General features: G+C 37.4%; 1 protein-coding gene across 2 annotated transcripts in view; it reads right to left on the bottom strand.

The window, feature by feature from the left end:
* Window positions 1-17,208, bottom strand: part of wdr95 (WD40 repeat domain 95) — a 46,102-nt gene that overhangs the window by 17,101 nt on the left and 11,793 nt on the right. For both annotated transcript variants that reach the window (XM_022668804.2, XM_049467056.1), the window contains 12 exons: window positions 17,084-17,149; window positions 14,582-14,812; window positions 13,590-13,675; window positions 13,113-13,205; window positions 11,968-12,013; window positions 11,819-11,865; window positions 10,258-10,375; window positions 9,259-9,328; window positions 6,608-6,851; window positions 3,474-3,579; window positions 2,202-2,353; window positions 856-958 (listed from right to left, as the gene is read on the bottom strand). In XM_022668804.2, the coding sequence (XP_022524525.2) occupies window positions 856-958; window positions 2,202-2,353; window positions 3,474-3,579; window positions 6,608-6,851; window positions 9,259-9,328; window positions 10,258-10,375; window positions 11,819-11,865; window positions 11,968-12,013; window positions 13,113-13,205; window positions 13,590-13,675; window positions 14,582-14,812; window positions 17,084-17,149 (1,362 nt within the window). The remainder of the gene's footprint in view (window positions 1-855; window positions 959-2,201; window positions 2,354-3,473; window positions 3,580-6,607; window positions 6,852-9,258; window positions 9,329-10,257; window positions 10,376-11,818; window positions 11,866-11,967; window positions 12,014-13,112; window positions 13,206-13,589; window positions 13,676-14,581; window positions 14,813-17,083; window positions 17,150-17,208) is intronic.

The raw sequence follows: 17,208 nt of genomic DNA, 5'->3' as shown, positions 1-17,208 counted from the left end.
AGAGAGAGGAAGATGGCACGAGTGGGAGAGTGCGAGTGGTTTAGAGACAGAGCGAGAAAGTGAGCGCAAGCGAGAGAGAGAGAGAGAGAGACTGTACAAGCACCTAAAAAAATTCAGCACAGCGGCTGTGTGTGACCAATTTAAATGATCTGCGTGTCTGTGTGTGCTCTCTGCTTTTTGTGCACCAGGGAGACGTTGCAGCTGTTTTTGCGTCGCTGCATGCACCCTTGAGTTTGCCGCTTTTATGCGCATTTCATGCAAAAGATCAAAAACATGCATCACATTTTTTTTTAGACCTTACGGTACTCAGTAGTACTGAGACATTTCAACTGGTGCCTTTTTGATATCAAATTTTGATACCTAGCCCTAATGACCACCAGCATGACCAAGCTGCTTCTGGTAAAGAGCTGGTTAACTAGCTAGCTTACCAGTACAGGGTACATTATCACCTTGATAACTGGATTTTCAACACCACTGACCATTAAAGACCAGCTTAGACCATCTGAAACCAGAAAGTTTAGACTAAAGGTCTTGTTTAAGGCTAGAGATCTATTTTGTCCTCAAAATTTTGATTTTTATCGAACTCAAGCTGCTCAATTAAAGTTGGGTTTGGGTAAAGGTCAGTGTGAGGGATGTGCTGGTGTTTTAACTTCTCCTCAGGCCTGGTTTTAAACAGCATTATGGGGTTTCTACACCACAGAAACAGATGCGTATTAATGGGATGCGGGGCCACACGCGGCAGAGGTCCAGGAGTCAGCATCAAAGCGCTCTCGCCGAGCGGATGGCGGCACTTTATCTGCGTCCCCAGAGCGGCGCGAGCTTTGTGACGGACGCTGTTCAAAGGCTTGCACTCACCGAGCCTTCGCTGCAGCTCACCACCTGCCGAAACCCGGCGCTGTACCCGCAGCACAGCACCGCCTCCTTGTGGGACGTGGTGTAGGAGCCCTGCGGCTCGGCTCTGGGGCGCAGGGAGAAAACATGTGAGAAAATTACAGGAAAACATCACTTGTGCTGCTTTAACTCCTCCACAGTTCAGCCGAGTCAGAATAAATATTACCCTGAAGGATGGAGTAAATATTCTGAAGAAACAGTCAGAAATACTCATTTAACACTTGTTTAATGCATTTAACAGTGTAATGCATTAGATACTCAGCTTTAAAGTAGCTTTAAACGTGTTAAATTGACTTTTTCTGTAGTAAAACATGATAAAAAAATTTAACAGTTTGTTCGAAAACACCCTTCAGACTGAGTGATACGGGGCATAATTTACCCTGATAAATCACTTTTTACACCGTTATCCAGCTCAAAGTAGCTCCACACCTCCTTACCAGAATCTGGAGAGCCCTGACATTTAAAACGGAGGCATTAATAACTTTTGAAAAAAGTGCAGAAGAAAAAAAAACAACACTGTTTACATCCTATAACACTACTAGCTTCAGCTCCGAGCGCCGCCACTACTGTACTGATAATAACATAGACATATATATACAAAGACTTCGCATAGCATAGCAGCCGGTGCCAGGAGGCAGGCTATGCAGCGTCTATGTATATATATGTCTATGATATTATCAGTACAGTGATGGCGGTGCTCGGAGCTGAAGCTAGTAGTGTTATAGGATGTAAACAGTGTTTTTAATAAGCTTCTTGCGCACTTTTTAAGTTATTAATGCCTCATTTTAAATGTCAGGGCTCTCCGGATTCTAGTAAGGAGGTGTGGAGCTACTTTGAGCTGGATAACGGTGTAAAAAGTGATTTATCAGGGTAAATTATGCCCCGTATCACCCAGTCTGAAGGGTGTTTTTGAACAAACTGTTAAAATTTCTGGATCTCTGAACGCTGTGGGAGAACGGAGGTGTGCTATTCATCAAAGTAAGAACTTTATATCATGTTTTACTACAACAAAAGTACATTTTACACAGTGCTTTCAGACCTCAAATAATTTTTAAGAGTTCAGAAATCAATATTTGGTGGAATAACCCTCGTTTTTAATCAAAGTTTTTATGCATCTTGGCATCATGTTCCCCTCCACCAGTCTTACACACTGCTTTTGGATAACTTTATGCTGCTTGGTGCAAAAAATCAAGCAGTTCAGTTTGGTGGTTTGATGGTTTGAGATCATCCATCTTCCTCTTGATTATATTCCAGAGGTTTTTAATTTGGTAAAATCAAAGAAACTCATCATTTTTAAGTTGCTCTCTTACTTGGTTTTGAGTGAGAGCAGAGCGAGTGAATCGGTGGAGATGTAGAGACCCTTCACTGCTGGTGAGTACAGGCAGGCGGTCAGTTCACCGCGCAGGAAACTGGCTTTAGGATGGGCAGCAAACAGGCAGCTCTGGTCCTGAATGTCCCAAATCTGAAGAAAAACAGACACAAACATTTTCCACTTTCAGATCTTCGGTTTTACTGTAATATTTCTTTGATATTAAACTTTATCAACAACACAGACGATCCGTCAAAGTGACAACCGAGAGCAGAATCACTGCAGTTCCTCTGCTGCTGCTGCCGAACCAAAATTACCATCATTATTCACAGCAAGTTCTAAAAAACCTTCTCTAGCACTTCATCAGTCTATGTGTATGTGTTCGTTTGAGCTCCCATATACAAAAAAGTAAACATCCATAAAAACAGGAGTCATAAATTTCACAAACTTTGACTAATTAAGTCACTTCAGTATCAAAACCAGTCAAAAGTAAAAAATTTGAACACACATCTTCTGATTCATTTTTCTTTTTTTTTTTTTTACATTTTTATAGTTTTGTATTATTGCTTTTTAAATTATTTTGATTGTTTTATTTTGTTTTATTTATTTTTAAAAAAATATTCTGTTTCTTTTTTTATTTTACTACGTAAAGGTTAGTTTTAGCTTAATTTTAACAGTTGTTTGTGTTGTCAAGTTTTATTATATATATTTTTTTAATTCTTAATTTTTTTCTTTTTTTATATATATTTATCTATTTTTTATATTTCATCTATTGTTATTTAAAAAAAAAGGATTGAATGTAGTTATTATTATTTTTTTATCGTGTCAATCTCTTTATTTGTAAATGAAATTTGACATTGAAAATGAGGGATGCCCTCAATGTACTTCTGCATAAAACTCCTGAATCTGGACTGCAATTGAAAAAACAGGAGGACCAGTGAGTTTTTTTCTCGGCTTTCTTGGACACAACATCATCACGACGTTCAGTAGCTCCTCCATCTCCACTCGCTGTTGTGTTTTTTTTTTTTTTTACGTGGATCTCCGAGGAAACCGTGGCACGCCCAAAGTGTACAGTAATTACGGTGCACGGCAGTGGAGGCGAGGAGACGAAACTCAGAGATGAGCATCCGGACAGGACTAAAATTACCAGAGGACCACGTAGTTCAGAGATGAGTTGTAAATTAATGTTTCTGACCATGTTGTGATTATTATTACAGTTATTATAATTATGATTATTATTATATTTTATTATATTTTACTGTATATAACTCACCCTGGCGCTGTTGTCGGTGGACACGGAGAAAACCCGGCCGTCCTCTGTGGCGATGTGGAGGTAGAAGATGAGAGCAGAGTGACCTTTCAGAATCCCCGTAGGACTCCTGTCATTAGGAGATCATTAGTGAATCAGAGACACACCAGCACTGTTTACAGCATCAGCAGAGGAGCAGCAGATACACCACCGTCTCTGATGAGAACACGGCATTCGCGCGGCGCTTTCACAACGTTTCCCTGAACTACAGAGAGACGCAGAGACCCCACTCCGCTCCAAGACGCTAATGAGCAACGCTGCTCCCGTCATCCCAAAATAATTACTTCCATTCAGGAGCTGCTCTTTCAGGAGGAAAGCTGCGCACAAGAACATTCATTATTGTACATGATAAAGGGCTTCCTATTGGCCAGATCACAGAGAGGACGAACATGGGCTAGGACCTTATTTTGCTGCTATAGGGAGGTTATTGAACTCGGGCTGTAATGAGGTTTCTGATGTGGTGAACACAAACACAAAAATACAAAATCACACACAAAAAAATTGGGGCAGTATGGGAAAAAATGTGAATACAAAAAATAGTGTTTCTTACAATTTACTTTGACTTTATTATTTACAGTTGCAAGAAAAAGTATGTGAACCCTTTGGGATTATACTTGTATTTCTGCATGAATAGGTAATTCTGATTTTAAATGTGTTCTGATCTTCATCTACAGGTTTTAGAGCACAATAATTGATTGTGGTGACGGACAGTTCTGGTGGAAACAGGAGAGTTGAGGTGCACATTGAATTCTGCGTGATTTGATCAGCCGTGGTTTTTATGTTTTTTGGATACAATCCGGGTTAGCACCCGAACATCCCTTTCAGACAGCTTCCTCTTACAGCGTCCACAGTTAATCCTGTTGGATGTGGTTGGTCTGCTGCGAACATATATCATTGTTTGTGCGGTTTTAGTTTAAGCAGACTGTGTTTGTCTATTGTTGTGACCTAGATGAAGATCAGAACACATTTAATGACCAATTTATGTAGAAATTGGTCATTAAAAAAAAAAGTTATCCCAAAGGGTTCACATACTTTTTATCGCAACTGTATGTCATTATTATTTTCGTTTATGAAATAAAATAAACCTTTCTTTTCTGTAATAAGCAATAATTTCAGCTTGTTTTTGATTAGTTTTTTTACTGAAATAAATCTCAGTAGGGTTCTGGTCAGGTTCTGGTTCTGGTCAGCCAAAACATTCCAGTTTCTGGCTCTGAAAAGCTCCACGGCCGCTGTAACGCTGTGATCTGAGCTGTTGTCCGTCTGAAAGGTCAGGCCTCGGTGTTCTGAGCTGCTCAGTTGGATCCGAGCAAAAACAATATTTCTGGACGCTTCAGAATTCCACCTGCCATCCCTTCTTCAGAACGGATGAGTGACTCCCTCTCTCCACTCTTTCAACCTGAAAGACTGCTTTGCTGCTGGTTTACATCATCTACTGTATTTTCTTTTCTTCGCAGTCGTGTCTGACACATCTGTGCTCGACTGTCTGAGACTGATTTTGATATTTTCATCTGTTTTAGAGTCAAAAAAGTAGAATTCTGTTCAAGTGTCTGATAAAAGGTAGTGGTCTACTAGTTCATTTTCTATTGGGTTTGCTTTTTTGGGTTTGACTTTTGAAGATTTTTTATTATTATTTCTTAATATAATTTTTATTTCTATTTTTTTCAATTGTCCAAATTGTCTCACCTATTCAGCTGCTACTTTATACTAGAAGCTATTTCCCCTATCACTAGTGATGCTCCAACACCAGGAAGGTTAAGAAGACCAGCACACGCCTCCTCCGATACATGTGAAGTCAGACTCCGCCTCTTTTTGAACTGCTGCTGATGCTGTAGCATTGCCGAGTAGCATCACAGCTACCGCTAACGCTCGGAGGAAAGCGCAGCGACTCGGTTCTGATACATCAGCTCACAGACGCAGCCTTGTGCTGATCCACATCACCCTAGGAGGAGTGATGAGTGGAAAGAGAGAGCGCCATCTACTGTACTGTACCCACCCAGAGAGAAACAGCAAGGACAACTGTGCTCTCTCGGAGCTCCAAAAGCTGATGGCAAACTGCATGACCGGGATTCGAATCAGCGACCACCCAATCATAGTGGCAGCGCTGGGCCACTATTTTTGAGGATTTTATCTGCTTACTTCTTTTCCATTTTGGTGATTTAAAGTGACAGTCTATTAATCTACAATGTAGGTGAAAATAATAAAAAGAAAGGAAAACGGGAAAAACAAATAATGAAAAGGTTATTTTAACTTTTAAATGATACATTGAGAAGCTTTTCAGGGTCAGTTTCAGAAGGGTTTTGGCCCATTCTAAAGTGTACAATTGTTTTTTTCTCATCCATTTCTTATTATTCAACCACGTCTTCCTGTCTTTAAAATGTATAACATGGTGAGACAGCAGGGGATCAGGACTGAAGGGAGGCTGCTGATGCTGCTGTTCTAATCCAGCAGCATTGCCTTGGGTGTGATTCTCGCTGTGAAGTCTGTAACAGAATGTAGAACTAAAAACATTGGGGCTTTTTTATAAAAAAAAAACTTTAGATAAGTTTATTGGCAAGTCTGTTCTGAAAGGAATAAGATGATATAAGGTGAGATACACTTGATTGTGCTCTCTCAGGGTTCCTGCAACTGATGGCAAGCTGCATGAACGGGATTCGAACCAGCGATTTCACAAACATAGTGGAAGTGATTTAGACCGCTGAACCGCTGGGTACCCCAGATTTTTGTGGATTTTAACCGCTTACCTCTTTTCCATTTTGGTGATTTAAAGTCACAGTCTGTAAGTGTTTGTTTGGTGTTTGTTTGGTGAAAATGTCATAAGAAATGATAAAAAAAAAAGGAAAAGGGGATGGCATTTACAGAAGGATAATGATCTTTAACAATTATTGGAATATCTTTGGTCAGAGTGCCATTACCATGCAATACTTGCTTTAGATGACTTGTTAGATGACCAATCACATTGCAGCATCAGAACTACAGTAACTGTGGTAAAATGATCAGAATAAATGTCTGTTTTTTTTTTTTTTACAAATAACATTTAAACTAAATGCAACGGTATTTAATGTATAGCTCCTTTCTATTCAATATATAAAACATCTCACCCAGGAACATAAGGATTCCACATGCGTATCAGCCGGTCCATCCCTCCAGTGATCAGCAGGTTGCGTGTGGTACAGAAGTCGAAGGTTTTGACCCCTTTATAAATGGAGAAGACAGTCTGGTCGCAGGCCACTCTCTGCTGAGGGCTGCTGACGCCAAATCCTGCCTTTTTCCCCTTTCCCTCGCGGCACGCCTCCTTAATCTCCCTCATCTGCTGCTCAATGTTGGTGGAGGGAAGTATGCAGCCTTTAAGATTAGAGGATATAATTATGGATTAGATAAACATCCAGAAATATCCATCATTTTCTGTGTATTATTAGCTTGTATGACTAGATGCGCTCATCATCAAAAAATAGTTTTACAGGAATGAAACTTGGTGGGTAGTTGTTGTATTGTTGGATTTTGTCTTGTTGGAGATTACAATAAATGCACACTGAAAAAATGACGAGTAAAATTCACTTCAAAAAGTTTTGCAACTTTCTGCATTTGCTTTTTTTTAGTACATTTAATTTCAGATAAATTTAAGTAACTTCAACTCTGTTTTAAGACTTAAATGTTTTGTAGAGTAAATAAGTGAACTGAACTTCAGTCAATCCTTTCTTTTAGTAAACTTTACTTCATTTATTTTTACTAAATCAATCCTTTCTTTTAGTAAACTTTACTTCATTTATTTTTACTGAATCAATCCTTTCTTTTAGTAAACTTTACTTCATTTATTTTTACTGAATCAATCCTTTCTTTTAGTAAACTTTACTTCATTTATTTTACTGAATCAATCCTTTCTTTTAGTAAACTTTACTTCATTTATTTTTACTGAATCAATCCTTTCTTTTAGTAAACTTTACTTCATTTATTTTTACTGAATCAATCCTTTCTTTTAGTAAACTTTACTTCATTTATTTTTACTGAATCAATCCTTTCTTTTAGTAAACTTTACTTCATTTATTTTACTGAATCAATCCTTTCTTTTAGTAAACTTTACTTCATTTATTTTACTGAATCAATCCTTTCTTTTAGTAAACTTTACTTCATTTATTTTTACTGAATCAATCCTTTCTTTTAGTAAACTTTACTTCATTTATTTTTAATGAATCAATCCTTTCTTTTAGTAAACTTTACTTCATTTATTTTTACTGAATCAATCCTTTCTTTTAGTAAACTTTACTTCATTTATTTTTACTGAATCAATCCTTTCTTTTAGTAAACTTTACTTCATTTATTTTTACTGAATCAATCCTTTCTTTTAGTAAACTTTACTTAATTTATTTTTACTGAATCAATCCTTTCTTTTAGTAAACTTTACTTCATTTATTTTTAATGAATCAATCCTTTCTTTTAGTAAACTTTACTTCATTTATTTTACTGAATCAATCCTTTCTTTTAGTAAACTTTACTTCATTTATACAATATTACTCAAATAATTTATGATACATAATATATTATAATTTCTAAAATGTAAATATTTTTAGTTAAAACACACATATTACACTGTCTCAACACATGGACGGCATGTAATACATTCTTTTTAGTATACTAGTAAAAATAATGTATTACATGCCATCCATGAGTTGAGACGGCGAGACTTGGTCTGTTTACAAAATAAATCTTTGAGATCATGTAAATATTTGAATGTGTGTTTTAACTAAAAATATTTACATTTCAGGAATTATAATATATTATGTATCATACATTATTTGAGTAACATTGTACAAATTAAGTAAAACAGAACCAGGATTCATTACTGAAGACAAAATAAGTTGGTTTAACACACGACATAACAGGGAGGTTAACAGAGCAGATGTTTCACAAAGGAGCATCTAAACAAGCAATGCTTTCTTTTTTACAGAATGATCTAAGGTACAGTACTTTGGTGGAGAAAAATGGGTGCAGACATTCGTGAAAAGAACATCTGTCCAACTGTTAAGCATGGTGGCGGATGGATCATGCTTTGGGATTGTGTGGCAGCCGGTGGCATACTAAAATGTCACTTGTAGAGGTATAAATGGATTGATTTAAACACCAGCAAGCTCTGGTTTCCTCTGAACAGCATTAGAGCGTTAGAGTCGGACACTTCCTTCTGGGTGCAACTTAGTTTGCAACCATTTCTTGGATGATGAGCTTATAAATATACAGTTTTGTCAGCATAATTAAACTCTGAAATATTAACCCCACCCTTTTACCCACGCTTAGAGGCATAAATGGCAGATTTACAGATTTACACACACATATATACACACACATATATACACACAGACACGAGGGACCAACTGACAGATGACTCATAGCTCTTTTCCCCTTCCCGCTTTCGGTCACGGCGCGCTATTCAGATCAGATTAACTGGAATTTCATTACATTGAGGGCTTTGACAGATTCCCTCCACTGGCATTAACTATGCTGAATAAATTGCTGTTTTCCTCTTTAGCCTGCCACACAGACCTCTCCGCTAAGGGTAGACTGAAGATACGCACTATTTTCAGATTTTAATGAGGAAAAAAGAGAGAGATAATGATCATTTTGCTTCTGTTCCCCCCCGTGCAGCCGAGTGCAAAGAGACCTTCTGTCCTTGATAGACTCTGCCGGCCCACTCGCTATGAAAGCCTTCGCTAATTGATGGAAAAGGAACAACAGGAGAGAGGCTCGTTTCACACGTTACCGATAACAAGGGCAGAAGCTTCGTGGTTCGACGTGGAGACGACGGCAGGAATGCTCTGGAAGTATTTCACCTGAAACGACAGCACATTATGAGAGACCTGTGCTAAAAATACCAATAAAATACAGAATATATTCTTAGCCAGAGACTTTTTTTTATTACTTTTTTATCTGAGTTTCAAATCGGAAAAATCAAATCTAAAAAAAAAAAACCTAGTCTAATCGAGCATCACAAATGACTGTAGCAGGGAGGATTAAGCTCAGGGAATGAGCTCGGATATTACAGACGCAGTTAAATACATGTAGGCGAGACGTGATTTAATCTATCAGGAATTAAATGGACTGTGAAAAGTGGGAAAAAGAACATTATATGGAATATACTGTACCTGGATGTATTAGTATTATTATGCAATTAAAGTAGTTAAGAAGAATTGGATTTATTAACCCTCTAAAAGGCCAGTATTTTTATTTTTATTATGTTTGGGAAATGTTTGGAAATCTTAATTGTAATGGTAATATATTTAACAAAATGGAAATCTGCAATTGTCAAAAGTGTGTGTGTTTGTGTGTGTGTGTGTGTGTGTAACGTGTAGGGGTGTATCAGAGCGGGGCGCACCTATAGGATTGGACTGTTAACTGTTGTCGGGGTTTTAATCAGTCAGTGGCGCTCCTGTGTTGTTTTCCACCACCAAAATATATAGAAACATGGCAGAAATTGACCTGAACACACCTCAATTTACAGACCACATTTCCACACTCATTAGTGTAGATATATTCCTTAACTCTACACAGAGTGAAAAATTGAAGTTTTATATATATGAACAATCAACTCTGAATCAAATCTGAATGAAAGATTTTTAGTTAGCACAAATGATTGTGGTTTTCCTCAAAACTTAAAAGTTTGAGTTGGTCTCAAAACTCAAAAGACTAGTAGAATAAGTTAAAATTTTAAGTTTCATTTTTAGCCAGTTAAAAAAAAAGAAATAAATAAAAGTAACCTGACCTTTGTGACCCAGTCTTCGTGGACTTTCCATCTAATGTAGGTGATGTTCGGAGACTGGACTGCATGGTCAATGCTTATGCTCGGCACATTCTCAACCTTAGGCAACTTCTTCCACAACCTAAAGATAAACAAATATATATTTATATATATTTTACAGACCCCCTGAAGAAAAACATGAATTAATCATATTCCGTCCATCATTGTGTCGAAACGTATAACTCAGTTCTGATTCTCTTCTGGTAAAACCATGACATTTCATTAAAACTCACAATTTAAATTCAAGAGGAACTCTTTACATAAATATATAAGAATGTACATATACATAAATATTAGGGGTGGGAATCGTTTACTATCTCACGATTCGATTCGATTCCGATTTTGGGGGCCACGATTCGATTCAAAATCGATTTTTGATTCAAAACGATTTGAATTATAAAAATTTCTGCTTCTGGCTTATGAATCTTATTGAAAAAAAAACCCTCCATAATATACACTGGTCCTGGAGCAGGTAATGTGTTACAAAAACAATAAAATGTGCAGGAATGTGGGTCCTCAGTGACAGAGGAATCACTGGGATATCACAATGACGTTAATGAACAATAAATAAATAATAAATAACACTGCTTTATTACCAGGCTACTAGCGGTGGTGTGTAGGTGACGCTGCTGGGCTGATGTGATGATAGCAGTGGAGCGCTAAAGTTCAGGAGCAGCTGCTGATTAACTAGTTAACTTTAAGGTGGTTGTATTTCTTCAGAAAGGGGGCAGGAGGTGGAGAAATTAATTCATATTGTCCATTCCTTAATTCCTCTGTGATGAGGAGCTGAAATTAGCTCTGATTAGCTTATTGTTATTTTTCCGTTCCGCCTTAAATGCTGCAGCCCGCTGCCACCTGTAGCGTTATTTAAGGTGGAACTGGAAAGTTAGCTAGTTAGCTAGCTAACAGTTACTGAAACTAACTACTAGCGATCTTTTTTATGCTTGTTATGAAGCATTCTGCCATAAAACATTGAAACTACACGTTAATCTAATGTAATATAGTGCTTGTTCTGCCATCTTACCGGTGATTCTCAAACACCTACGCTCTGTGTGTGTCTGGAAGATCTCCGTTTGAAAGGACAAGCGCTATCCCCAGGGTTGCCAGGTCCAACAAAAATACCCAGCCCAAAATCAGTCTAAAACCCGCCCCTCAGAATCGATTTTGGGACATTTTAAATCGATTCTGAATCGTAGTAAATGAGAATCAAGATTCTTATGTGAATCGATTTTTTGGCACACCTCTAATAAATATACACTGCAGATAGACTGCTGGGATATTAGCATACCAGGTTATGAATTCTAATTCTAATCCAAAGCACACAGACAATAAGAAAGGGTTGAGCGTACTGCTTACCATGTAATATTTTCCACAACATGAACCCATGCATGTAGTATTTCTCCAGTGAACTGTGTCAGCATTCAATCTCACATATTCATTTATTAAAATAAATACTGTGCACGCATGACGTCCTTCAGTAATTCAGCTTTTGGAGGAAATGAGAGTTATTAAAAAGCTTGTTTACCTCAGCGTCTCTCCCACCGATGTCATTAGTATGATACTCACACAGCCCTGGGAAGCCAAAGCCTCATAATTAATCAGACGAACGCCATAAACACCATTCTGCTGTTCTATCTGTAGGAATCAATAGCCAGACGCTGTTCCTGAGCTTACCTGAGCATCACCGTACACCACAGCACACTCATCAGGGCCTGTATAACTGTGGAGAGAAGAACACGATATTAGACTGGAGAAATTACCTGGATGAAACCAAACCAAACTGCTATATTTTTACAGTAAAATCATACAATAAATAACTGTTTATCAATTTTCTGTTATCATTTCCCCTCATATATACTTTGTCTACTTTAGATTTTTTGTCATACTAATATTTTTCAGATTATCAAACTAACTTTAATATCAGACAAAGATAACCTGAGGAAATGTACAGCTCTGGAAAAAAATAGGATACCACTTAAAAATGATGAGTTTCTTTGATTTGACCAAATTGAAAACCTCTGGAATATAATCAAGAGTAAGATGGATGATCACAAACCATCAAACCACCAAACTGAACTGCTTGAATAAAGTTTTGCACCAGGAGTAAAGCAGCATAAAGTTATCCAAAAGCAGTGTGTAAGACTGGTGGAGGAGAACATGATGCCAAGATGCATGAAATTAAAACTGTGATTAAAATCCATCAGGGTTATTCCTCCAAATATTGATTTCTGAACTCAAATTAATCCATTGCATTGGAAGCCTGTGCGTATTATTTAAAATTCGTTTCATAAACCATCTCTGAACAGTTTCAAAAGTGCCCTAAATCACATGAAATTAGTACTACTGTTTTTTCAGTGAAGTGGGCGGGGTCAAGCTTCTGTTTTATTGGTTTACAAACGTGTTCATTGGCTGGTTCATGGTCTATTCTGATGGACCACAGCTCTCAAATAGTGTTACGTGAAGCAAAACATTTAAAAATAAAGTAAATACATGATGTGCATTGTAATGGATGCAGGTTCTGAAAGGGTTAAAGTGCCTGTAATGAAGACCAAAGATGCCTCCACACATAGATTTGTTGGTTATTGATCTCCACCAAGACAAAAGCGGGGTTACTGCCATTTAGATGCCAGTTTGACACCACAAGAAACGTACCTTCAAGTTTCACTCCTGTCGTTCGATTGCTTCTGAATGATATATAACTCTATATTTCAACGTATATGTTACATCCTTTAAAGAGAAGAGTTCAGAGCTGCTTTAATAACCCTGTGTCCTTTCAGGCAGATTATTTAATGTCTTCGGTTCTGAAAGAGAGAACTCACCAGTAATCCAATTTCAGAGGTACAGTTTCCAGAGAGTTTATCTGACAGTGAGGCTCCAGAGAGGAAAGCTCATACAGCTGGATTTCTCTGTCCCTGAAAGACAAGAAAAATATAGCATGTCAATGTGGGCCTGTATGAGGAGCCCAACTAAAAACCAGAAAGTTTCATCCATGGTTTCCTTTATTTTGGCCCCATGTATGGATATCAGTGATGGACCCCATCAGAGTCAGTGATGGAACCCAAAAAAATGTCTCTCAATGTAATTTATTGTAATTATGACCAGAGTTTCTCAGTGATTTTAATTTCGAACAAATGCACATGACATGTTTTGAACATCTCTGCTGGATTTTCTCAGTCAGCTTTATGAGGTAGAGTCACCTGGAATTCAGGCTTTCAGTTAACAGCTGTGCTGAACTCATCAAGAGTTAATTACTGGAACTGCGTGCCTCCTAATGCTGAACATGTTGATTCACTTACCCTGTTCCAATGATCAGCTTGTTGTACTGCGGCATGGTGACGAGGTCAGTGGCCCACTTTGCCTTTCGTCCGATGGGTCTTTCGTGCTTGACAAAATAAAAAGTAAAATAATAAGAAGAATTTTAAGAAGCTTATTAAAAAACAGTGTTTACATCCCATAACACTACTAGCTTCAGCTCTGAGCGCCACCATTACTGTACTGATAATGACATAGACATATATATACATAGACTCCGGGTAAATTATCACCCGTATCACCCAGTCTGAAGGGTGTTTGTTGGATAATCTGTTAAAATTTCTGGATCTCTGAACGCTGTGGGAGAGTGTAGGTGTGCTATTCATCAAAGATAAGAACTTTTTATCATGTTTTACTACAACAAAAGTACATTTTACAACAGAGTTCTCCTTTAATTTTGTTGGCTAGCTGTTTGTGCTGTTATTGAGCATTCCAGTTAACTATGCATTTAACAAACAATACTATTGTACACCATTGTGTAGCATGCTTTGTGGCTGCAAATTGTAATTGTTTAAGCAGGGTTCATACACATTTTAACCAATACATTCTTTTCCATGCTTTTAAAGCAAATTTTCATGACTATACAGTTTTTAAAACAGTGCAGACATGGACATTAAACCAAAAATTAACTAAACTATAATCGAAATGGATTATAGTAGACCTAAAATGAATCTGACACACAATCTACTGTGTATAGCTTTGTAGAGCAAATTTCAATGACTTTTTATTTTTCCAAATCTTATCCAGGCCTGGCAATTGCTATTTTCAATTTCCATGACTTTATGAACCCTGTTAAGTGAATTTTTCTTGAGTGTATTTCATTCAGCTACTGCTTTTTCAACCAGCATACTCCCATCTCACTCTGAACATCACCTATTTTATCTGAAACCCTTCAGGAGACACTTAAGTACAGAAAAGTGCACCATCTGGAGTCTCAGTGGACTGGGTCGAGTTTTTTTTTTAGTTTTTTACTCACAAACACGCTTTTGCTCTTCCTCAGCTGAAGTGTGGAGCTCCAGTAGCTGACCGCTCCGTCTTCTTTGAGGGTCACGATCATCCCATCAGAGATTTGATGGATTTTCAGGATGGGCTCTCCGTGACTCAGAGGCTTCATAGTAGCTGGTAAAGCGAAGGCCACCTGCTTACTGCGGACCACCAGCTCCTCCTTTTCTGTGTACTCCAGCTGCATATACGTGCAGAACTCATCCTGCATTAATAAATAATTAGATACCACTTAAAAATGATGAGTTTCTTTGATTTTACCAAATTGAAAACCTCTGGAATATAATCAAGAGGAAGATGGATGATCACAAACCATCAAACCACCAAACTGAACTGCTTGAATTTGTGCACCAGGAGTAAAGCAGCATAAAGTTATCCAAAAGCAGTGTGTAAGACTGGTGGAGGAGAACATGATGCCAAGATGCATAAAAAAAAAAAAAAACTTTGATTAAAAACCATCAGGGTTATTCCACCAAATATTGATTATTTCTGAACTCTTAAAACTTTATAAATATAAATAAAAAATATAAAATATATATACAGCTCTTTTAAAAGGTTTTTAAAGGTTAGGACAGGTTTATAAAAAAACGTTTAAGCAGTACTGGTATGTTTCATTATTTGATAATGAACACATTTTAGCAATTACTGGAAATGGTTTAAGGATAAGTGCTTCTTTAACGTTAATGTTACTGTACTATGTAAAGTCAGTGCAACTCAACTAAATAGAGTAAATAAAACTGTGTTTTAGGTACACTTAAATAGTAGACATTAGATCTACTAAACCCATACATCACCCAGCACGGCTCAGCCCAATCAGCTCTCCCTCCTGCCCCGCCCCTAAACCCAAACATCACTCAGTGCTTTATTATTATTTATTTTTTTTGCATTTTTCAAACTTGAGCTTAGTAAAAATTTTGCACAAAGGGATTAGGGGAATTAGTGCCCTTTAAAGACCTAGAAAAACGTTTTCTTGAATAGTAGAGACAATTACTCCAACAAAAGCAAGATAAATTAGTTTTAATACTCTTGATTTCAGAAGAAACAAAGAATAAGCAGGTGCACCAATACTTTTTTCCTCATATACTGTATTTTATAACGTTGTGTAAAATATATTGTTTAGCTGTATTTTTTTTCACACAGTCTTGTCCAGCCTTGCTCCGGGTCATCGCAGGTCTGACCAGGAGGGCAGAGATAAAAGACGGCTGGATTGATTGATGGATGGATGGATGGATGGATGTATTATTTACAGAGCAGGGTTTATTTTAGGGAGGACGGCTGTGTGGGCTGGTTACAGGTTGAGGGGAACGGATATGAATCATTATGTCTCACTGGTGTCGTTATAATCATGTTGACAATCCCCTACCATCCAACTTCACCGTATCATCCATAACCAGAGAGAGCAGATCCCTGACCCAACGCTCAGTTTACACCCACGTCAAACCTATTGTTAAAAAATCACCTGTTCTGTAGAGCTAAATTTATACTCTTACGTTATCAGTCTGATGCTGAATGTAATATACTATAAGTCTATATGCTTTCCTATATAGTTATCAGGGCCTTTACTTTTTGAGAAAGTACTGTATCTTGTCATTAACATGGCACTAATACTAAGTGTACTAATACTTACTGGTATGCAGTTCTGCTTTTATTTATTTTATTTTATTTTTTTAGCAGATTTTGTATATTGGATTTCTATGTTAAAAAACAGGAAATTATTGAAATTTTCACTTTTTTTTCACGCTTTAATGTTTTTTTGTCCCACCTTCTCACTGGTGTTACTACATTGTTGATTTACCATAACTTCTTTCTCAAATAAGATTAGAGAACTTTACTTATTTAATAATATCCTAATGATTTAAATCATGCTATTTTAGTCATTTTAGTTGAGCCACTAAACCCTAAACCATATTTTTTCCATTAATAGCTTAAATATCTTCATATTGATAGTGAAGTTTTAAGAGTTCAGAAATCAACATTTGGTGGAAATACATTTGGTTGTTTTTTAATCACAGTTTTTTTCATGCATCTTGGCATCATGTTCTCCTCCACCAGTCTTACACACTGCTTTTGGATAACTTTATGCTGCTTTACTCCTGGTGCAAAAATTCAAGCAGTTCAGTTTGGTGGTTTGATGGTTTGTGATCATCCATCTTCCTCTTGATTATATTTCAGAGGTTTTCAATTTGGTAAAATGAAAGAAACTCATTTCTGATACATCAGCTCACAATGACGCAGCCTTGTGCTGATCCACATCACCCTACTAGGAGTGTTGAGGGGAAAGAAAAAAACGCCATCTACTGCGCTGTACCCACCCAGAGAGAGCAAGGACAATTGTGCTCTCTCGGGGCTCTGACTGCTGATGGCAAGCTGCATAACCAGAGATAGCTGGAACATTCAGTGCCATATCAAAATTCCTTTAACAATAAATACAGTGCTGCTTGTGACTCATTGCCTGTAATCTCTGTATTATTCATACCCATTCGACGCTGCCTTGTCCGGAGTAATCGATCTTCATGAAGAGCTCGCGAATCTGAGCGTCGGTCTGTGACATTTAGAGAGACATCAGAGTGAGACGAGTGAGACGAGTGAGACAGCAGATAC

The sequence above is a fragment of the Astyanax mexicanus genome, chromosome 18, assembly GCF_023375975.1.
Source record: "Astyanax mexicanus isolate ESR-SI-001 chromosome 18, AstMex3_surface, whole genome shotgun sequence".
Lineage (NCBI taxonomy): Eukaryota > Metazoa > Chordata > Actinopteri > Characiformes > Acestrorhamphidae > Astyanax > Astyanax mexicanus.
The sequence above is the reverse complement of the archived record's forward strand: the minus strand, read 5'-3'. Positions and strand labels throughout refer to the sequence as shown.